The sequence below is a fragment of the Emys orbicularis genome, chromosome 9 (genome assembly GCF_028017835.1).
Source record: "Emys orbicularis isolate rEmyOrb1 chromosome 9, rEmyOrb1.hap1, whole genome shotgun sequence".
Taxonomy (NCBI): Eukaryota; Metazoa; Chordata; order Testudines; family Emydidae; genus Emys; species Emys orbicularis.
This window is the reverse complement of record NC_088691.1, coordinates 222,560-243,849: the sequence shown is the minus strand read 5'-3', so window position 1 is coordinate 243,849 and position 21,290 is coordinate 222,560. Positions and strand designations below refer to the sequence as shown.

The 21,290-nt window shown below is 43.6% G+C and overlaps 1 protein-coding gene across 3 annotated transcripts in view; it reads left to right on the top strand.

Moving 5' to 3' along the window:
- TAF1 (TATA-box binding protein associated factor 1) overlaps window positions 1-21,290 on the top strand; it is a 113,808-nt gene that overhangs the window by 18,154 nt on the left and 74,364 nt on the right. For all 3 annotated transcript variants that reach the window (XM_065410457.1, XM_065410455.1, XM_065410456.1), the window contains exons 9-15: window positions 5,938-6,113; window positions 7,412-7,539; window positions 7,633-7,740; window positions 8,623-8,796; window positions 8,905-9,078; window positions 16,440-16,544; window positions 18,660-18,860. In XM_065410457.1, the coding sequence (XP_065266529.1) occupies window positions 5,938-6,113; window positions 7,412-7,539; window positions 7,633-7,740; window positions 8,623-8,796; window positions 8,905-9,078; window positions 16,440-16,544; window positions 18,660-18,860 (1,066 nt within the window). The remainder of the gene's footprint in view (window positions 1-5,937; window positions 6,114-7,411; window positions 7,540-7,632; window positions 7,741-8,622; window positions 8,797-8,904; window positions 9,079-16,439; window positions 16,545-18,659; window positions 18,861-21,290) is intronic.

Genomic DNA, 21,290 nt, shown 5'->3' with positions numbered 1-21,290 from the left:
GTATTAGCAGGCGTGTTGTAAGCAAAACACGGGAAGTTATTCTTTCACTCTACTCAGCACTGATAATGCCACAGCTGGAGTACAGTGTGCAGTTCTGGTTAGCACACTTTGGGAAAGTTGTGGACAAACTGGAGAAAGTCCAGAGGAAAGCAACAAAAATTATTAAAGATCTAGAAAACATGAAGAAAGATTGGGGGAAATAATGGGTTTGTTTAGCCTGGAGAGGAGAAGCCTAAGGGGAGACATAGTCTTCAAGTATGTAAAAGGTTGTTACAAAGAGGAGAGTGATAAATTGTTCTTCTTAACCACTGAGGACTAGACAGGAAATAAAGGTTTTAAATTGCAGCAAGGGAGATTTAGGTTAGAGATTAGGAAAAACTTCCTAACTGTCAGGGTGGTTAAGCACTGGAACAGATTACACTGCTCTACAGCCAAAATGCTTCTGAAATAAATGTAGTCAAACTTTACTAATTCTGGGTCACTGAGAACAAAAATGATGCTTAAAATTGTTGATTGGCTCTAGTTTTCAAGATATGCTATTGGGTCAGTATATACGACCCTTGACTTGGGAATGGCGGAGGATAAGTGAGTTATAAAGGGAAGGGATCTCAATTTAAACCAGAAATGACTAAAATACATCTTTGACTGGATCTATGAATAAATCTATGACTGGGTTTGGACAGTACTTGCTTTTTAGGCAAAACAATGAATGATGCAATCTGAAGCTGGCATTGCGTCATACATGATATGAATTGCATCATGTTATTCCTAGAAGTCATGGATGATGCAATCATAACGAAGCTTACATCACTCTGCTGAACAAATTGCCCTATATCAGCTCTAGAAATCATACAGTGTCGTGCTCTCTTATTTGTCAGTGTTTGATTTTGCAAAGGGACACATTTCTGTTTAGCCAAAGTGAGCAGAGATGCCTCGTACTTGTGTGAACAGTACAGATAACTTCTGCTATGTTTGTGGTGAAGTGACTTTTGCATCACAAAAGCGCAGTATAACCACTATGGTTAAGAAAGCCTATCACCTTTATTTTGGCTGCAAAATTGGAGATCAGGACAAGAGGTGGGCCCCACACATATGCTGCAACACTTGTGCAACAAATCTTCGCCAGTGGTTGAACAGGAAAAGGAAATCTATGCCTTTTGCAGTGCCAATGATTTGGAGAGAGCCAACAGATCATACCAGCAATTGTTACTTCTGCATGGTGCCTCCAGTTGGGAAAGGTGTGTCAAAGAAGAAAAAGTGGACTGTGCATTATCCAAACATTCCATCACCTATACGCCCAATACCCCACGGAGAAGGACTGCCGGTTCCTGATGCACCAGAATCATTCTCACTTGAGTCAGAAGAGGAAGAGGATGAAACTTCTGGTCCTGAACCATCAATGTCACAGGACCCACATTTTCTCCCATCCTCCTCCTCTGAACCACACCTCATAACACAAGGTGAACTGAATGACCTTGATAGGGATTTGGAACTACCCAAGAGTAAGGCAGAGCTGTTGGGCTCCAGACTGCAGCAGTGGAATCTCCTGGCAGGTGATGTTAGGGTTTCCATGTTCCGTGACCGTCAAAAGGATCTTGTCCCATTCTTCTTCATGGAAGGTGATCTTGTACCCTGCAACAACATCGATGGTGTGATGGCAGCCCTCAAGATAGTTCACGATCCAGATGAGTGGAGACTGTTCATTGATTCATCGAAGACGAGTCTTAAAGCTGTTTTACTGCATAATGGCAATGTTTTGCCATCAATTCCAGTTGGTCATGCAGTCCATATGAAGGAAACCTATGACAACATGAAACAACTTTTGAGGTGCATAAACTATGACCAACATCAGTGGCAGCTTTGTGGCGATTTGAAGGTTGTTGCTCTCTTGCTTGGTCTGCAGACTGGATACACAAAGTACTGCTGTTTTCTCTGCGAATGGGATAGTTGTGCAAGAGATTCCCACTACATCAAGAAAGATTGGCCACTCCGACAGTCATTGGAGCCTGGGAGGAAAAGTGTTCAGCATCCACCACTTGTTGAATCAAGGAAGATTTTGTTACCACCCTTACACATCAAGCTGGGTCTGATGAAGAACTTTGTCAAGGCCATTGACAAAACACAAGCAGCTTTCAAGTACCTCTGTGGAAAATTTCCAAGGTTAAGTGAAGCTAAGATAAAGGAAGGTGTGTTTGTTGGTCCTCAGATTCGTGAACTTCTTCGAGATGATGCATTTGACCATGCACTGCGTGGCAAGGAAAAGACGGCATGGAAAGCCTTCCAGTTAGTGGCAATAAATTTTCTCGGAAACAACAAGGCAAACAACTACAGGTTGTTGGTGGAAAACCTCCTCAAGGCATACAAAAGCGTTGGTTGCAACATGTCACTAAAGATACATTTTTTGCACTCTCATCTAGATTTTTTTCCACCAAACTGCGGAGCAGTGAGCGACGAGCACGGCGAGTGATTTCACCAGGACATTGCAACAATGGAGAAACGCTATCAGGGCAAATGGAGCCCATCAATGCTTGCAGACTATTGCTGGACAGTGACAAGAGATGCTCCATTTAATGAATACAAGAGACAAGCCAAGAAGCGCCGAGTAGACACTGAATAGGACTAAACTATGTACATAATAGTTTTTTGCCTTTTGTTTCATAATACATTTTATTTATATAACCCTTTTGCTGATTTTTAAAGTGTTACATAAACAGGACAGGTGAAATATTATCATGTAAAGCAACCATAAACACATGAAAAGACCTAGGTTTACAATTTATGATTAAAACTCTACTATCTACACAATATACATAGACATAAAATGTAAAAACTTAAATATCTTAGAAACAGTAGCCAATCAGTTGTTTTAATTGTCATATTTGAATTCAGCACATCAAAATACATAATAAATAGCACATTTTATCTCTGAAGCAGACGACTTCTCAAAAATTGTAGACCAGTGTTACCTAGGGAGGTTGTGGAATCATTGGAAGTTTTTAAGAACCGGTTAAAGAAACACCTGTCAGGGATAGTCTAGATAATGTGTAGTTCTCCTTCAGTGCAGGGGACTGGACTAGATGACGTATTGATGTCCCTTCCAATCCTACATTTCTATGATTCTGTGGTGTATAGAGACTGCTCCTCACAGCGCTGATGGTGTGTTAACTGCCTGGATCACCAGGCTGCAGCCCCTTGTACAGATGAGGAGGGCTGAATGACAATGCGTAGGTGCTGGAACTAGGGGTGCTGGGTGTGCTTGAAGTGGTGTCCATCGTAGACAGGGTTTACAGTTTGGTTCAATGGCTCTCAGTATCCCCACTACACAAATTGTTCCAGCATTGCTGTGGAGGATTATGGGGGACTGCAGGGGATAACAGGGTATTGTGGGGGAAGAAAGTTGTGTGGGATTCCTGGGAGGCTGGGGAACCCAGTATCACTGTGCTTGTTGGTTGGAGGGCTCCCTGGTGTCCAGGCAGCAGTGCCATTGCATCTGCAGTGACCAGTTGTCATCGGTGCTGCAGTGCTGTTGCCAGATGATGATCTGATCTGATAATCTTGATCCTATGTCTTGCCAGGACCTCCCCACAGGAGGCTCACTGGAGGGAGAAGCTGCCTCAGAAGTGGTGCTTTTAGATCCTGCCATGGAGGCTAACTGTGACTTTGTATTTTCCATATACAAATAATTTATTGCAGACTTTGCCAGTGCCCTCATTCATACTAGACTCTACATAATCTGTTTTAGGTGCTGCTTGGAGTTGAGTTGTAGAGGAATTTGTGTATAGTTGTTTGACTATATGCTAGAAGTGCAAGGTGGTTAGTTGTGGGGTAGTGTCAGATTAGGGGGCAGGCTGAGGAGGAGATGGTTGAACACCTGCAGAAGAGGAATACTGTCTTGTAAAAAAATCAGTCAAATAAGTGACTTTTACTATATTCTGGACAGTATCCTCTCTTCCCCATTCTGCTGTTTGCTCTAGCCTCCCCTCCAGGATTACGGAGATCGTGCATAGCAGAAATGTGGATTCAGTTTTCCTTTTTAAACTAAATAAGGAAAGTCAAAGATCCCTTATGTAGTAAAATCCACACTCCAGGGTGGGCTTTCTGGCCTAAAATGCTGCCTCAGGGTGGGCTTTCTGGCCTAAAATGCTGCCTCAGGTCCCACCATAAAAGATAAAGCCCTCAGTTTTACCCAGTGGAAAGAAGCTTCTCTTTCCCCAAAACTCTGCCCTCGGATAGGAATAAACCTTCTGTTCCCTTAATAGGTACATGGGAATTACTAGACTGCATCATAAGTGACCCATCTAGTCCAGCATCGTATCTCTGACAACGGCTCTTAATAAACAGCTGTGGAATAATCTGCCCATATGAAATGTTTCTTAAGCTTGGGCAATGAATGTTTGGTTTAGGCCCTGAAACATAAAGGTTTATATCCTTTGTAAACTTGTATTCTTTCTAAAGGAATTGCACATATTTTTATTGTTCAGATCCATGTTGAATCCTTTGAATGATGTAAAGGTCTTTGTTTTAGTCTGGTGGCAATGAGTTCCACAGATTTATTATGCATTGGGTAGAAAAACATTTTACTTTTCAGATTTAAATGTTCTTGTTTTATGCAAGAGGGCAAATAACAGCGCTCTACTTGTCTTCTCCACACCATTAATTCTTATACATCTTTATCATACCCTCTCTTGTCTGCTCACTAGGCAGTCCTAATCTTTTCAGTCTGTCCTCAAACACAACTCTCAGGTTTGTAATAATCTTTCTTGCCTATCTCTGGACCCCTTCAATTTTTGCTATATCTCTTCAGATAGGGTAACCATAACTGAACATGTTATTGCAGGTCAGGACATATCATTTATTTATATAATGACATAATATGTTCAGTATCATTCTTTCTCTCAATACAACCTAACATCTAGTTTTGTTTTTTTAACCTCTGTTGTGCACTGAGCAGGTGTTTCTTATTGTGCTGTTCACAGATCCTATCTGGTATTGGGAAGAATACTCTGGTGCTGCCCCACTGAAATATATCCTGCTGGGCTTGGGGGGAGAAATATAGCATTTCATTAGCATCAGCATTTCAGAGCCTCCTGCTAGCAGCAGCCATGTTGCTGGAATGTAACGTTCTTTGGGGGGTCAAGATTTGTGAGGCAAGGATCCTACCGCTAGGCAGAGACTGGAAACTATTTTCCATCCGGGTTTGCGTTCTGGTTTAACAGTCATCAGAAAAACCCTAATGTTACTCTTGTTTTCCTCTCCAGGGCTGAACCGTAGTGGCTCTTTGCTCAATCCACCCATTCCACTAGTGCAGAAACCCAGTGTAGCAGGGGTCCTGGGCATCGCAAAGGGCAAAGAGAAACAGCCTCCTGAGCAGCAAGGTAATGAGCAAGCATTAGTCTGTGAATAGTGGGCTATGTGGAGAGAGACTTCTGTATAAACTTGGGCTCAATACTAGGGGTAGGAGGGTCCTTCTATAATCAGTGACTTCCAGGTCAGCAGGATGTCCTGCTGACTTCCATAACCTCTGAAAGGGCCTTCTCTATCCCTCTTAGAGAGTCTCTCCTTATCCCCCATAAAGCAAAGTACCATGGGCTTTCATGAGTTATCAGAGCTCCTAAGAGGCTTGTGACCTCTCTGAGATCTTTTACTTTGCTTATCTGAAGGTCTTCCCCTTTAATGGCAAAATGTCATGGGGGCCACGTGTAGCTCTTCGGAGACCTTTTGTCCAACTGTAGTAGGGTATAGGCTTATGTGAAGGCTCTGTTCCTGCTACAGTATAAGGTTCTGTATGCATTTTTTTGCCTTTGGAGGCATGGACCCAAGAGCCCCGGGAAGGAGGGAAAGATTGAGTAGAACTGAAATGGGACAAAAGGGATGAATTGAAAAGTTGCTGTAGTAGTCTTTGTGGAGTGTTAACCATCAAAGATCACATTCTGCTATCTTTGCAGCTGCCCTGGATGAAGATAAACCCTGGTTCTCCATTTTCCCAATCGATAATGAGGAGTTAGTGTATGGCCGTTGGGAAGACAATATCATCTGGGATGACCAGGCGATGGAAATGTTCTTGGATCCTCCAGTCCTGACACTCGACCCAAATGATGAAAACATCATCCTGGGTATGATCATGGCATTAGCCCTTTGTCTCTGTCTCTTCTTGGGGCTGATACTTCCAGACCAGCTGGGAAAAGCAGAGCAGGGAATGAGGGCACTTATTGGAAAGCAGTGGGTACTTAGAAGGCAGGCGGTGCCTACAAAAGTACAAAAACGAGGCTTGAAGAGGAAAAATAAGTGCATCCTATTCTGGAGGGGTGAAAGTAGGAGTGTGGGATAATAGTTGTGTTTCAGGGATATTTTATGTAGATGGGAATCTCCAGTGGGTGGCTGTCCATTCTTGCTGCTACCCTGTGGCAAGAATTGACTGGTTGGGCCAACGTTCCTACCTTTCTTGTGTTTTAAAGAATTCTGAAAGATATTTACAAATGATCCAACAAAATGAAGACAAAATTGATCACTCTAACAAGTTGGCACGTGCATTTCCAACTTCATGTTCAGAGCACCAGTAGACCAGGAAAAGTGAACCAAACTGAATTATACAACAAATAAATGAATCCATGTCCTAATGCCTTCCCTTCCAAATGACCAACATCCTAACCTTACTTGAAGACAACATATTGTGAGGGAACAAAGGGAGAAGAATTTTATGACAACCTTTTTCAGTGTCCCCAGCTTGAGGCTCCTGCTCACTCAGACTGAGAGCAGGCCTTCCAGGCTACAGAAGCTCCATGCTGGAGTTGCATTTTTTTTCTGGGGTCTCTGTGTCTGTCTCCCATTTTGCTACATATTTGCTCCCTGAATCTTCTCTAGAACAATATAACTTAAAAACAGCTCTTGAATTTTTACTAGGGATGCCCTGATAGAGCCTTTATTTGTGCTCTGGGGTATTGATTCCTCACTGTCAGGGAGTTGCGCTTGTGATGGCAAATGTGGAAGGCGATGGAGTCATTCTGGTATTTTGGCAAGTGTTGACTTGGTAAGAGATTTTGAATTGCTGTAGAGATCTTTTCCGGGTCAGAAAGAAGCTGTGCTGATGGTAGAGAATCTTCAGGAATAGCTCTTGGAGTACACTCATAGACTTTAAGGTCAGAAGGGACCAATATGGTCATCTAGTCTGACCTCCCGCATGATGCAGGCCACAAAAGCTGACCCACCCACTTTCCCTTGAAGTCTTTAAATTAAGTCGCAGAGAATCCTCCAGCCTGCGACCCCTGCCCTATGCTGCGGAGGAAGGCGAAAAACCTCCAGGGCCTCTGCCAATCTGCCCTGGAGGAAAATTCCTTCCCGACCCCAAATATGGCGATCAGTAGAACCCCGAGCATACAGGCATACACTCTGCCTCTTCTGTGTTCATTACTAGAAATTCCTGATGAAAAGGAAGAGATGACTTTGAACTCTCCCTCCAAGGAGAACAAGAAAGAATCATCTCTAAAGAAGAGTCGGATCCTGTTGGGAAAAACAGGCGTCATCAAGGAAGAACCACAGCAGGTCACTGGGCATCTCAGTGCTTTGGGGATAGGAATGGGTTAGGAGGAGTAATTTTTGACTTTTTTTTTTTTTTTTTTTCTGGTGTTAAATCAGAATATGTCTCAGCCGGAGGTGAAGGATCCCTGGAATCTCTCCAATGATGAGTTTTACTATCCCAAACAGCAGGGGCTTCGAGGAACCTTTGGAGGGAACATCATCCAGGTAGTGACAATGGGGCTGACTTTAGGGTGGAGGCAGATCTCCTTACCTTCATGCAGAAATCTCATGCTGGGATTTAGTTGGATCTTGTCTGGCATCAAAATAGTTATCTTTCTGTGTGTGTAAGTTATCACACTGCTGTTCCTCTCAGATCCTCATTGTTCAGGTTATTTCCTTGTTTAAGGCAAAATCCTGGGGCAGTATCCATGGGTTGTGTCAAACTGTGGTGTGTGCAGTAGAATATCCCATCATTGTACCATGCCAGACTTGTTCCGTGAATCACCCTCTGTCTGCACTGCTCTTACTGGATCTCTGCGGATGTTTGTGCTGTGGAGACTTGAGGCAGTGCTTCTGTTGCCAAGTTTATTTGACCAGGAGATTATCAAATATCAGTTAGACATTGGTAAATCTGAGTCAACACTCATGTAAACCAAGGCAATAAGATCTCCTCCCCGCCCACCCCCTGCTCACTGTGATATTTTGAAGGGTACTGTTGTAAAATCCTAGCTAGGTTTCCTATCTCTTAAGCAATGGGGAAAATTTACACAATTCTAAATGCCCTTCTTCCCTGGTTATAGATATAGGGATGCTTTCCCTTTCTTCAAGTAATAAAGATCCCTTTCCACATTTGGATGCTCTTTGAACTGTTAACTGGGGGAACATTGTCTCTTGTGCACAACAGAAAGTGAGCCATGTTTGGACATGATCTCTGTGAGAGAACCTGTCTCTGGGGGGTCCAAACACCTTGGTCACTTTTGCTGCTAATGGAGTAAAGAAATTTCAAGGCCCTGCCATAAGACTCTGGGGTTATTTTCTGTGTGGCCATTGTAGACTGGGCTCTGTACTGATGTCTGTCCTCTGTGTCTGTTTCTCTCTTGGTCCCAGCACTCTATCCCTGCAGTGGAACTTCGCCAGCCATTCTTCCCCACCCATATGGGTCCTATGAAGCTCCGACAATTTCATCGCCCTCCATTGAAGAAATATTCCTTTGGGACCTTGTCCCAGCCAGGACCCCATTCTGTGCAGCCACTGCTGAAACATATCAAGAAGAAAGCCAAGGTAAAGCAGTGTTTCTTTGTATATCTAGATCTGTCCAAAGTCTCCATTGCCATGGTACATCTGGTTGGCATGCTGTTTCCCTGATACTCTCTTCTTGCATTCACACAGATGAGAGAGCAGGAGCGGCAGGCTTCAGGAGGTGGTGAGATGTTCTTCATGCGCACACCACAGGACCTAACTGGTAAGGATGGTGACCTCATCCTTGCTGAGTATAGTGAGGAAAATGGCCCTTTAATGATGCAGGTTGGCATGGCAACAAAGATAAAGAACTACTACAAGCGGGTGAGTGTTGTAAAGAAATGTACAATAATGTTTAAACATTAAGTCATATATTTAATGTTATAAACAAATCTAAAAGGGAATTTTTCTGCTTTATCGTCTTCTTTGTATGGCTGATGTAACTGTAGAGCGACAACTATAATTTTACATTCAGATGATTAAGCCAGATAATTGCATCTGGAGTAGCAGAGTGTGTCGCTGTGATGCCTCCTTTGTATTTGTGAATGGGCATTGAGTTGATATATGTTCCATGGTCTGTTCTGGGTGACCACAGTTGCACACTGGAGAGTCTTTAATTTTCCATTTGTGCAGCAAATATCCGCATCTGCCATGGTTTGTGCGGATATGGGTTAGGGTTGCCCGTGAGCTTCGTGGGAGATTGAAGCCATGGATCTTCTGCATCGGATCTTTCATGAGGTGTTTATCTGTAACTTCTTGTGAACTCCATTCAGCTTTATGGTGAAAACTAATAAACAGCCCTGCGCAGATACAAATCTGTATCCGCATCCATCCGCAATCTGCAGAAATGGTCCGCGGATATCTGCATCCGCTGATGCGGATATCCGTGGATTTGCAGGACTCTATACTAATAAACCCTCGCTGTTAGCCCATGGTTTGTTAACCCCAGAAGAGTCTCTTGAATGCCCGTTGCCGGACACATGGTATGGGACCTCCCCCTTAGGACATTAACATGGTAATAAGAAAACAAAGAGCAAGCCTGTAAAATATTCATAAATGGCTCTATTTACTGAAAAAAGGACACTCTCTCAGAGCAAGATTTGCCTTGGTAAACATGGACCTGGAGTCTTCCATACAGCCATCAGTAACGATTAAGTTTGCTCCTTTTGGCAGCGGTGGCCAAAGTTCTGGGAATGTTTTATGAGCAGCCTGTAATTATGGTTTTTTTTGACTCACAATGGGATATAATGTATTAGCTGAGCTGCTGCCTTATTGACTATATCATGGTTTTCTCTCTGGGGATTAAAAACATTCGCATGCTCCCCTCTACTATAATATGAATTGCTAGTGAGCAAATGGGAGATGGAAATGTTACTGGCCATGGTAAAGGTTAAGGCTCATTCTAAACCATCCCTGCGTGAAGAGTGAAATAATTTAAAAAAAAATAAAAAAAAATTGCAATCCAGCAGAGCCCCCGTTAGCACTGTTCAGGCACAGTGGAAGGATTTTGATTTGGTGGCCCTGCAGAAACAGAGTACTACTATACAAAAACTTGTTCTAGGCAGGGAGCGCTCAGAATATAGCGGAACCTCACTGAAGGTAATACTATTCCCCTGGGAAAAAATTTGAGTGGATGTGATTGTGGGTTTTTCCTACACAGCTACAATCTGAATTTATATACATGTGTCGTGAAGTGCTTCTTGGGGGCATCAGGAAGTTAAAAACATTGTGGCCTAGATACAACAAATTGGGTGGTGGCCACAAATGAAACAAAATGTTAGATGTTGTGTTAAAAACTGCCTACTGTGTGTGCTCAAATTGATCCAGGCCCTAAAAAACATAAGGGCAGATTAGAACGTCAACAAATAAAGGGATCTTGAGTCTAGTTACAAATTAATTACACTGGTCCCTTACCTAAAACTGCTCGAGGGAATAGATTTGCCTTGGTAATTGTTAATGATTTTTCTAAATGGGGGACAGCTATTCCCATGAAATCTAACAGAGCAACTGTGACTGCTAAGCTTCTGCTAGATCAAATCTTTACCAGATAGGAGCATCCATGGGTAATAAACTCAAATCAAGGAACACACATTATTGATGAAATTATGCGTACCACAATGGCTTTACCAGGTATACAGGAAAAATAGCATGTTGCTTACCATCCTCAGTCTTTTAAAATAGTTATAATAATAATAATAATACCCTAAAGCTAATGCTTACAAAATACCTAAAAAGATAGAATAAAAGGAATGGGAATGTTCAGTTGTCACTAACTTTAATGGCCTTGTGAGCTACCCCTCATAAAGTTATGAAGGTAACTCCCTGTAAAATTATAATGGGGGATAAAATGACACTGCCAGAACACTTACTATGTGCTAGCCCAGACCTAGTACAGGCACTAATGAATCAGTGGGTGTCACAGTTAAAAGGGCAACCAAAAAGTGTCCATTTATGGGTAGCCAGAAACATATGGGTGGAACAGTAAAAAGCAGCTGAACAATTCAATCACACAGTTAAAAAGAAAGAGAGAGAAAAAACAAGTCCTGGTGTGTACTGGGTACACGTGAATAAAGAAAAGCGAAAGTGAAACATGGTTTCACATTAACCAGTTTAAAATGTTTAAAGGGGAAGCATAACACTGTTGTTAATATTTTACAAAATGGCTTTGTTGGAATATTTTGTGTTTGTTGAACTATAAATTTGAACATACAAATTAAACCAGCCAAAACACATAATCCAAACCTCCTGCCCAACAAACTCTGGAAACTCATTCCGGACTACAACTACAATTGGGTGATTGGACAAAGCCAACAATAACAGATATTTCAATGCTTGCCACAGGTAAACTGGATATTAGAAAAATAGATGTGGCTGAAAATCTGCATAGTAATTACGACGACACTAAAAACGCTGGTAAAATAAACTTAAAAGTACCGTATTCTCAATGTAAAAAAGGGATGGCAAATTTATTTTCTATGGGAGCATTAGAAGGGGACATATTGAGGTCTACATTTTGTAAAATTAGGGTGCATAATTTTAGGGCTAGTGTATTAATTAAAATCAGACAGGCACAAACCCCTAAAAAAAAACCCCAAAGTCAGTCCAAATAAAAATTAACTTACTAAAAACTAGCTTTAAACCATGTAAACCAGCAGGAATGTGTATTGGAAAATCAGGAACGTTTCAAATAATTTATCCATGGATTGTATCAAGAGAAATAAAAAGGCAGTAACAGCTCCCCCAGATTTTTACTTATAAAATCAGAATAGTACAAAAATGATGCGTAATATCATTTGAAAAAACACCAGTGGGTACTGTCTGGGTTTAATGGAACTTGGTCTACTGCATCTAAACAAGTAGCATGAAGGGCCACTCACATGTCAGCACGAATATGCTGGTATAACCATCAAAACAAAACAAAAATTCTTAAGTTAATAGCAATTGATGCAATTCGTTGCTAATATACATACCAATTCTTCTTCGAGTGTTTGCTCATGTAAATTCCAAGTAGGTGTGTGTGGCTGTGTGCACAGTCGTCAGAAGGTTTTTTCCCCTAGCAGTACCTGTCGGGTCGGCTGTGGAGCCCCCTGGAGTGGCGCCTTCATGGTGGTATATAGAGGTCTCTGCCAACTCGCCACCTCTTCCTTCTTACCGCCAGTGATGGTTGTTGGAGAAGCTCTTCTCTTGCTACAGCAAGCAATCGCCTAGTGGACTCTTTCTAGTTGTATCTGTAAATCGTTTAAAACTTAGTATTAGTTAGTTCAAGTTGTTCTTAGTTAGATAAGTTTCAGTTGGGGGTTCCTCTCACCACCTTTCCCCTCCTGGGGACTGGGGCATGTCTCAATCTCAAGGGTTTAAGCTGTGCGGGTCTTGTCTGAAGCCTATACCAAAGGGAGACCCACACAACTCCTGTTTAAAAGTGTTTTTGGGGGAAGCCCATCAGACTGAGAACTGCAAAATGTGTGGATGCTTCCGCCCAAGGACTAAGAAGGAGAGGGACTTTAGGCTGAAACTATTCCTCATGGAGTCAGCTCTTTGTCCCCAGCCTGCACAGGCGGCATCCCACCCCATGCCCAGCACTTCATTGCGGAGCACGCCGGCCTGGGTAAGAGAGGCTGTGGCGCCAAGAAAAGACTCGGGCTCCAGGGACCCTCGGCACCACCACTCCCCGGCGCCGAAGACCTCCTCCAGTGTGCGTGCCCGGCACCGTTCCCATTTTCTGGTGCTGCACAAAAGAAAAGACAGACAGAGGTTGCTCTCCCAGTATAGCAGTGGAACGAGGAGGCACCAGCGGGGTGTGTCCCACGCCGGGACATCCTGCTCTGGCTCCGACTCAGCTGGCACAGTTGACTCTGGCCTCATAGGGAGGTTCGTCGGGTCTGGGTCTAGTGGACTCCCTGGTGCGGGAGTCTTGGGAGGAGGACTTAGATTGTACCTCCACGCTGGACACCTTTGAGGTAGCTGGGGACCTCATAGTAATAATGGTGCAGTCCCCCGCATGGGCACCGTCGCCGTAAAAAGGCACCATGCCCTCTATGGGCAAGCCGGCGATGATGTGGCACTGCTCCCTGGCACTGTCTCGCTCTGCATCGCCATGGTTGCCAGGGTCGGAGTCCTTATCGGACTTGGAGGCAGAGTCGAATGCCTCTAGGCGAAGCTGGCACTGCTCCAGACAACAGGAAGGGCACCCATTGCCTATGATGTCATGGCCACTGCAGTGGCAGGCACCAGCTCAATGGCCCTTCTGGATCCCATGGGCCTACCACCAAGCCCAAGAGCTGGGGTCCAGATCCTTGTCTGTGGCTTCGGAGGCACGGTCCCCTCCATCATCAACATCTGTAGCCCGGGAACCTCCCTGTGGACAAGAGATGGGCACGCAGGCCGGCACTGAGACCGCAGCAGGACCCAACATCGGGGCTGGTACTGAGATGGGCCTGGGCCCGGAGACCAGCACTGCTCCCGGCACCACTCAGGGCATTTCGGCATGGGGGATGCCTGCGAGCCAGAGGGGCAGGAAGACCTGGTGCCCCTGTGGGCATCTTCCTCATCTTCCCCTGATGAAGCAGTGACGGGCACATCTACCACACTGCTAGCCATAGACAACAGAGCCCACCGGGAGTTGATCAGACAGGTGGCTCAAAATTTGGCCATGCAGATGGAGGAGGTGTCAGAGGAGACCGACCCCATGGTCGACATTTTGGTGCCTGAAGGTCCCTCGAGGGTGGCTTTGCCCCTCATTAAGACCACCCACAACACTACTAAAGCGTTGTGGCAAACGCCCGCTTCTCTTTCCCCCCACGGCAAAAGGGGTGAAGAGGAAGTATTTTGTGCATTCCGAAGGGTATGAGTACCTGTTCACTCACCCTCAGCCGGGCACTCTGGTGGTGGAGGCTGCCAATCAAAAGGAAAGGCAGGGACAACTGGAACTGACACCTAAATCCAAGGAGGCGGTGAAGCTGGACCTCTTTGGTAGGAAGGTATATTCTACCAGGGGGCTCCAGCTTCGCATTGCCAATCAGCAGGCAGTTCTTAGCCACTATAGTTTTAATTCTTGGAACATGTCTAAATTTAAAGGACTACTTCCGCTGGGAGTTTGCTGCGGTCCTCGACGAAGACAGGGTCATCTTGAGGACCTCCTTGCAGGCTTCCTTAGATTCGGCAGACTTGGCAACCTATACCATGGCAACAGCCATGGCCATGAGAAGAAGCTCATGGCTTCAGTGTCAGGGCTCCCGCATGAGGTCTGGCAGACCATTCAGGATTTGCCTTTTGACTGTGTAGGGCTGTTTTTGGAGCAAACCGACACTAAGCTCCACAGCCTAAAAGACTCAAGGGCACCTCTGAAGTCCTTGGGGCTTAATACACCAGCCCCCTAAAGAAAGCATTTTAAACTGCAGCCTGCTCTTCAATTCTATGCAGCTCCTCCTAGACAGGGTTATAGCAGGAAGCGGGACAGGTGTAACAGACGGAGACCTTCTCAGTCCTCCTCTAACCAGGGCCCAGTGCTCAGCAAAGCAGCCCCCAGCCTCCAAAGCAAAATTTTGAAGGTGCGCCCGGGGGTGACGCACCAGTTCAGATCCTGGATCCTTTCCCTCCCTTCGTAAATCGTCTATCCCATTTCTACCATGCCTGGGCACAAATCACCTCAGAGCAATGGGTTTTGAGCACGGTAGAATTGGGATATTCTCACCCTTCCCACCCTCCTTCGCCATCCCTCTTCAGAGACCCTTCTCACGAGCAACTTCTCATACAGGAGGTGCAAATGCTCCTACAACTCGGGGCAGTATAGGAGGTCCCTTTAGAATTCAGGGGTGGGGGTTCTATGCTGGGTATCTCCTAATCCCGAAGACCAAGGGTGGGCTCAGACCTATTCTAGACCTGCGAAACCTCAACAAATTCATGAAGAAGATAAAGTTCCGCATGGTCTCCCTGGCTTCTATTATCCCCTTCCTGGATCTGGGGGACTGGTATACTGCCCTCGACTTGAAGGACATGTATTTTCACATGTCCATATTCCTGTCCCACAGACAGTTCCTCTGCTTTGTGCTCAACAACACCCACTATCAGTTTACGGTTCTTCCTTTCAGCCCCTTGGGTGTTCACCAAGTGCATGTCAGTCGTGGCAGCCTTCCTGTGGAAACGGCAGGTGCAAGTATTCCTGTACCTCGACGACTGGCTAATCAAAGGCTGCTCCAGAGCCCAAGTGGAGGTTCACGTGAGCCTAGTTCAGATGATATTCCACAGGCTTGGCCTCACACTGAATGTAGCAAAGTTGACCCTAACCCCGACTCAGAGAACAGAGTTCATCGGAGCTCTCCTGGACTCCGGTCAAGCCAGGGCATTCCTTCTGGAAACTCGCTTTCTCACCATGGGTGCCATCATAGAGAACCTCAGGTGATGATACCCACCACTATGGCATGAAATTGCCTGAAGCTTCTCAGCCATATGGCCACTTGTACATATGTAGTACAGCATACCAGTCTGCGACTCCATCCCCTTCAGGCTTGGCTAGCCTCAGTGTACAGGCCTAATCAAGACCACCTAAACAAATTGAACAGGAGTACTTGTGGCACCTTAGAGACTAACAAATTTATTTGAGCATAAGCTTTCGTAGGCTACAGCCCTCTTCTTCGGATGCATAGAATGGAATATATTGAGGAGATATATATACACATACAGAGAGCATGAAAAGGTCGGAGTTGTCTTACCAACTCTGAGAGGCCAATTAAGTAAGAGAAAAGCTTTTGAAGTGATAATCAAGATAGCCCAGCAAAACACACACAAAAATAGTTAATTTAAAAAAAATAAAATGTTCATAAATAAGGTAGTATTGATAATTTGCACCTGCATAATGTTACAAAACAAGGTATAAAGAATGTGTGTTTAACAAAGGGAGGTGGAGGACCCACACCAGATTGGATCAGCATAAATGTAATAAGAAAAACATGCTACCTGCACCCCAAGACTGGGCAATCCTTACACTATCCTGCTCTATCCAAGTCACTTGTGCTTTATGCTTAATAAGGTGGTAATAGATTTTCCTAAAAGTGTCTTATTAAAGCTTTAAACTAGTTAAGCTTAGTAGTTGGTGTGGACTGTGCTTTCGCCCAATAACGTGCCGGGTTTGCTGTCTGGTAGCAGTTCCTGCTGCTGAGTGCTAACTGGAGTGGCATTGCCTCTTACAGAAACCTGGCAAGGATCCTGGAGCACCAGATTGTAAATACGGAGAGACTGTTTACTGTCACACATCTCCATTCCTGGGATCGCTGCACCCTGGCCAGTTACTGCAGGTGAGAGGAGCTTCATTAATTTTGATGGAATAGATGGGCCCAGAGAGTTAAAAGTGTTAACCTGAGCCTGTTATTTTACAACACTAAACAGTAAAATGTGCTTTGGGTTTTTGAGTACAGAGACCTTAGCTTGATGAGTGTTGTGGAAGCATAACCTTGTATTGAAGATGTAGAAAAAAAAGAAAAAACAGTAAAAGCATTTTAAAATATAAAGCATTAAGTAAGGCTTTTATTTTACCAATATGTTTTCTTTCCTTTCCTTTTAGCTGTAGAGAGTTTTTAAAAGTAAAACCTCTTGTTTAGCAGATTAAAGATGGTAATAACTATCCTTTTTGGGGGAAAAAAGAAATTAGTTGACTTGGTTTGGAACTGTTGTTGCTGCCATTGTTAGAGTTCGATTTTGCTTTCTGTAGGACAACACACACACAAGAGGAGAGAGAAAATTATAGAAAATATAGCTTTTGTCTTCGGTGCTAACTTCAGTCTGAAGCCTTGCTGCTGGAAAAACATGGCCACAGCACAAGGTCTTGTTAGGCACTTTGAGATCTTGCAAACTTGTACCAGCATTAGGCTATTTAACTGCCTCACTGGTCACAGACTTACAACTTATAACAGTGTTGCACAAGACGCAGTCCCAGCTGGCTAAGCCAGGCTCTGATTAAATAGAAGGTGAAATAGAGAAAATAAAATTGAGTCTGAAAGGACACATGAGGGAGGTGATGACACCTGGAATCAAGTCTCTCCTAGGTGCTGTTCAGGACTTAGCCTAATCTGGTGGAGATGGTGATGTCATTGATTCCCTCCCTCTCATTGGCCATGTCTGGTTAGGATGCTTTTCAGGATCACTGTCATCCTGGGGTCACAGGAGATGCTGGTGGTGGCAGCCATGATGGTAGAGTGTATAATCTGAAAAAGCAAAGACAGATGAATGGTTGGGGATAGTGATCCAGCACATGAGCAGTGATGGCAGGGGTATGACTTAATAGTTAAGGGTTTGTTGGGTTCGACTTACATTCCTCCCATCTTCTTCTCCTGGTCTTTCTACACTCCGCCCCCAATCCCAGTGTCAGGTGTCTCTCTCCCTCCCCTCCCCCAATATGCATATCTTACTAAGGAGATTATTTAGTCAGTGGTTTCTTGTAGGCTTTATGGACAAAACAGACTTTGAAGAGGGGTTGAGATGTAGACAGGATAGTGGCCTTACGATCAACTCAGGGCGGGTCCTGTTCCATCCATGGGAGTGGCATGGGAGAATCTGACAGATGGTTATGAGGCTAGGTGTTATGAGCGAAAGAGATGGTTTGGTGGGGAGGTGATCTAAAGATGAATAGGAAGGAGCGGATAGTACTTTCCTTTCAGTGTCTCCGGTCTGAACCTTTGTCTTGTCATCTGACTCTTCTCTTTGCTTCTCCCTTCATATCTAGCTTTTTAAAGTGCTATTTTTCCTTTTTGTATCACCAAAATCTGTCCTTTCATCACTACCCTGTTGCTAAAACCCTTGTCCAAGCCTTGGTCTACACTTGATTACTTAAACCTTCTCCTCTCTGGCCTCCCTATCTCTTCAGTCTGCCCTGGACTTTTCTTGGTAGCTGTAAAATGCTGTCTGTGTTTCGTAAGGATGCCTCTGCTAAAGTTGCCTCCCTCTCCTGTTGCTCTGCTACTGCATTCAAGTGCCTCACCTTCAAGACTCTGCTTCTCTATCTAAGCATAGTGTTCTGTCCCCTCTTACTAACTGCTCCCTTCCCCCACTTCCCAGCTTTGCACCTCTATTTATATTGTCTTGGTGGAATACTCTCGCTTCTGTTTGCCAAGTACGCTTTCTGTCCTCTTTCAAATCCTACCTTAAAGCACAGTTTGAGGCATCCTTCATGCTTTGTTTTCCACACCTTCCCTTACCTTAATTATTGTCCCATGTCTTGTCTCACTTCAGTTAATTAGTCTCTGGGGCAAGAAATGTGTCCGCCTCTGTAAAAGTGCATGTTGTGATGTGAATGAATATTGATGGTGTCATGATGACCGTATTGTGCTGGGTCTCTTTCAGAGCTCTTGTTGGTGTTGCAAAGTCTCCAATGATCAGTGTCTATCTTTAAAATTTTTGTTTGTTTCTCTTGTCAGGCATTTGAAAACAATCTCTTCCGGGCTCCCATTTATCTGCACAAGATGCCAGAAACGGATTTCCTAATTATCCGGACACGACAAGGCTGTTACATTCGGGAGCTGGTCGATATCTTTGTCGTTGGACAGGAGTGCCCCCTCTTTGAAGTTCCTGGTCCCAACTCCAAACGGGCCAATACCCACATCAGAGACTTTCTACAGGTATGTGATAGGCCCAGTATGGGGACGATTCCACTAAGAGAACCCGGAGAGAGTATATGAGGTAGCTCCAGGCCTGTAAGGTCTGTCCTGAGCTGAGGTGCCTATTGCCCCTGCTAGGGCCTTGTCTTTGTTTCAAAGGTAAGAACAATATGGTATAAAACACACTTTGGTTAAGTAATTTTAATTTACCAATTACCTATACAAGTTTCTCATGGTTCTTTGTATTTTAGATGAAGTACAGACTGCAGACTTATTATAAATTTTCAAGTTTTTTAATAGCCAAAATAGAATTTGAAACTAAATAAGAAGTTACAGAAAGCAAAATCAATATGGTTATTTGATAGTGTTCACATAATTTAGAAGAATGAATTTACATGGGAATGAATTTAACAGGGGATTACTAAAAAGTAATAAATCAAACCAATGAATCCAAATCTAATCATAACCTTATTACGTAGATGAACTAACTCTAGTTCTGTGCTACTTTGGACAAGGGATTTTGGTACCAAGACAGAACTGTGAATTCTTAAATACATAGCTTTATTGATTTGACAAATAAGCTTATTTTTTCCAGTTAAATTATGGAACTGTCGGTAACTGTTCAACCCAACAACTGTAAAGTTAAATGTTTTTTTAAATTTAAACACACTTAATTACTAAAAATGGTAATTTAATTCAAAATTATCTTACCCAGGAGACACTCATAGTCAAGTTTTCCCACTTACACACACAATTAGCACACATTAAGCCCCAAATAAAACTTGCAGGTAACAATTTAAAACTAATTCTAGTGTCTGTGGAATTTTAGCAGTAGTCTTTACTTACAAATCTAGTCAAAGTTTTTTCCTCTTTTTGTCTAAGAAACTATCAAATTCTCTTGGCCACAGAAGCCTGACTTTTCTAGGTTAATCTCTTTGAAACATTCAGTTTTTTTTCTCAGCTGTCTTTTGCTGGAGGGTGAATAGTTTCTTCTTAACACTAACTCTATTTGCAGTGAGTTGTTCCAGCCTCAAAACTCTCAAATACTTATTCATTTAACGTTATTTCTAGGCAACTAAAGTTGAACTTGTTAGTGTAAAGTTTGTCATTTAAAGACATCAGCTCAGGTACATAGTGTTGGAGAATCATTAAGCTTAATGTGTAACCCAGTTGTTGCTTGGGTAAAAAAAATACACACATTCAAATCTTTTTGCCATTTACCTGTTAGAATTGGTATGAAGGGGGTTTTCCAGCTCAGCTTCATGGTTTCAGTGACTGTTTTTTTGAGACAGATAAGTTTATTTGGGTAATTTTAATTCAAAATGCCATTTAATAGTTGTATTCTTGTTCTTTCTGGATTTTGCAAGTCTCCCTAAAGAGACTTAAAAGAAACAAAGTGAATAGACTGCTTGTCTTATGGCATGACTTCACATGTTACCAGATGGGTGCTCTTTGGTGCTAGCGGTGTTCCTTTTCTGTCTCTTGTCAGGATGTTTTATCTTCAGGGAGCAAAATGCTGAACAAAACAGGCCCATTTTGATTGGTGGTGTGGCCTGGATGTCATTTGGCAAAACTCATGGGGGCCAGACAGAATGTGGTCATGTTTCTGGATAATGACTTGAAATAGTCTAACCATAGCACAAGTTATCCCTTTTCATCCAGTGAGAAAACTAAGTATCTCCTTTGCAGTTTTTGTTTTGCAATTGTTCATCATTGCTTGTGTCCAGGTTCTCCCCCCCCCCCCCCCGAACTTTGGGGTATAGATGTGGGGACCTGCATGAAAGACCCCCTAATCTTATATTCTACCTGCTTTAGGTTAAAACTTCTCCAAGGCACAAATTCCCCCCCTTGTCCTTGGACTGGTATTGCTGCTACCACCACGTGATTTACACAAAAATTCAGGGAAGGGTCACTTGGAATCCCTATCCATCCCAGTATAACCCCCCAAGCCCCTTCACCCCCTTTTCTGGGGAGGCTTGAGACTAAAATACCAACCAGTTGCCTTAGCAACGTGAGCTCAACCAGACCCTTTGTCTTTAGGACACTGAAATCAATCAGGTTCTTAAAAGAAGAACTTTTATTATAAAGAAAAAAGTAAAAGAATCACACCTGCAACATCAGGATGGAAGGTAACTTTACAGGGCTATAAAAAGATTTAAAACACAGAGGATTCCCCTCTGGGCTCAGCTTCACAGTTACAAAACAGGAATGAAACTGCCTCTGTGGTATAGGGAAATTCACAAGCCAAAACAAGAGATAACCTAATGCATTTCCTTGCCCTACTCACAGTTTCTGTGGTTTTAGATGGATTATTCCAGGTATATTTTTCAGGAGATATTGTACCTGTTTGGCTTCTCCCTCCGTCCGGAGAGGGAACAACAAAACACAACCCCCCCCCACCAGATCTGAAAGTATCTTCTTTCCTCATTGGTCCTTCTGGTCAGGTGCCAA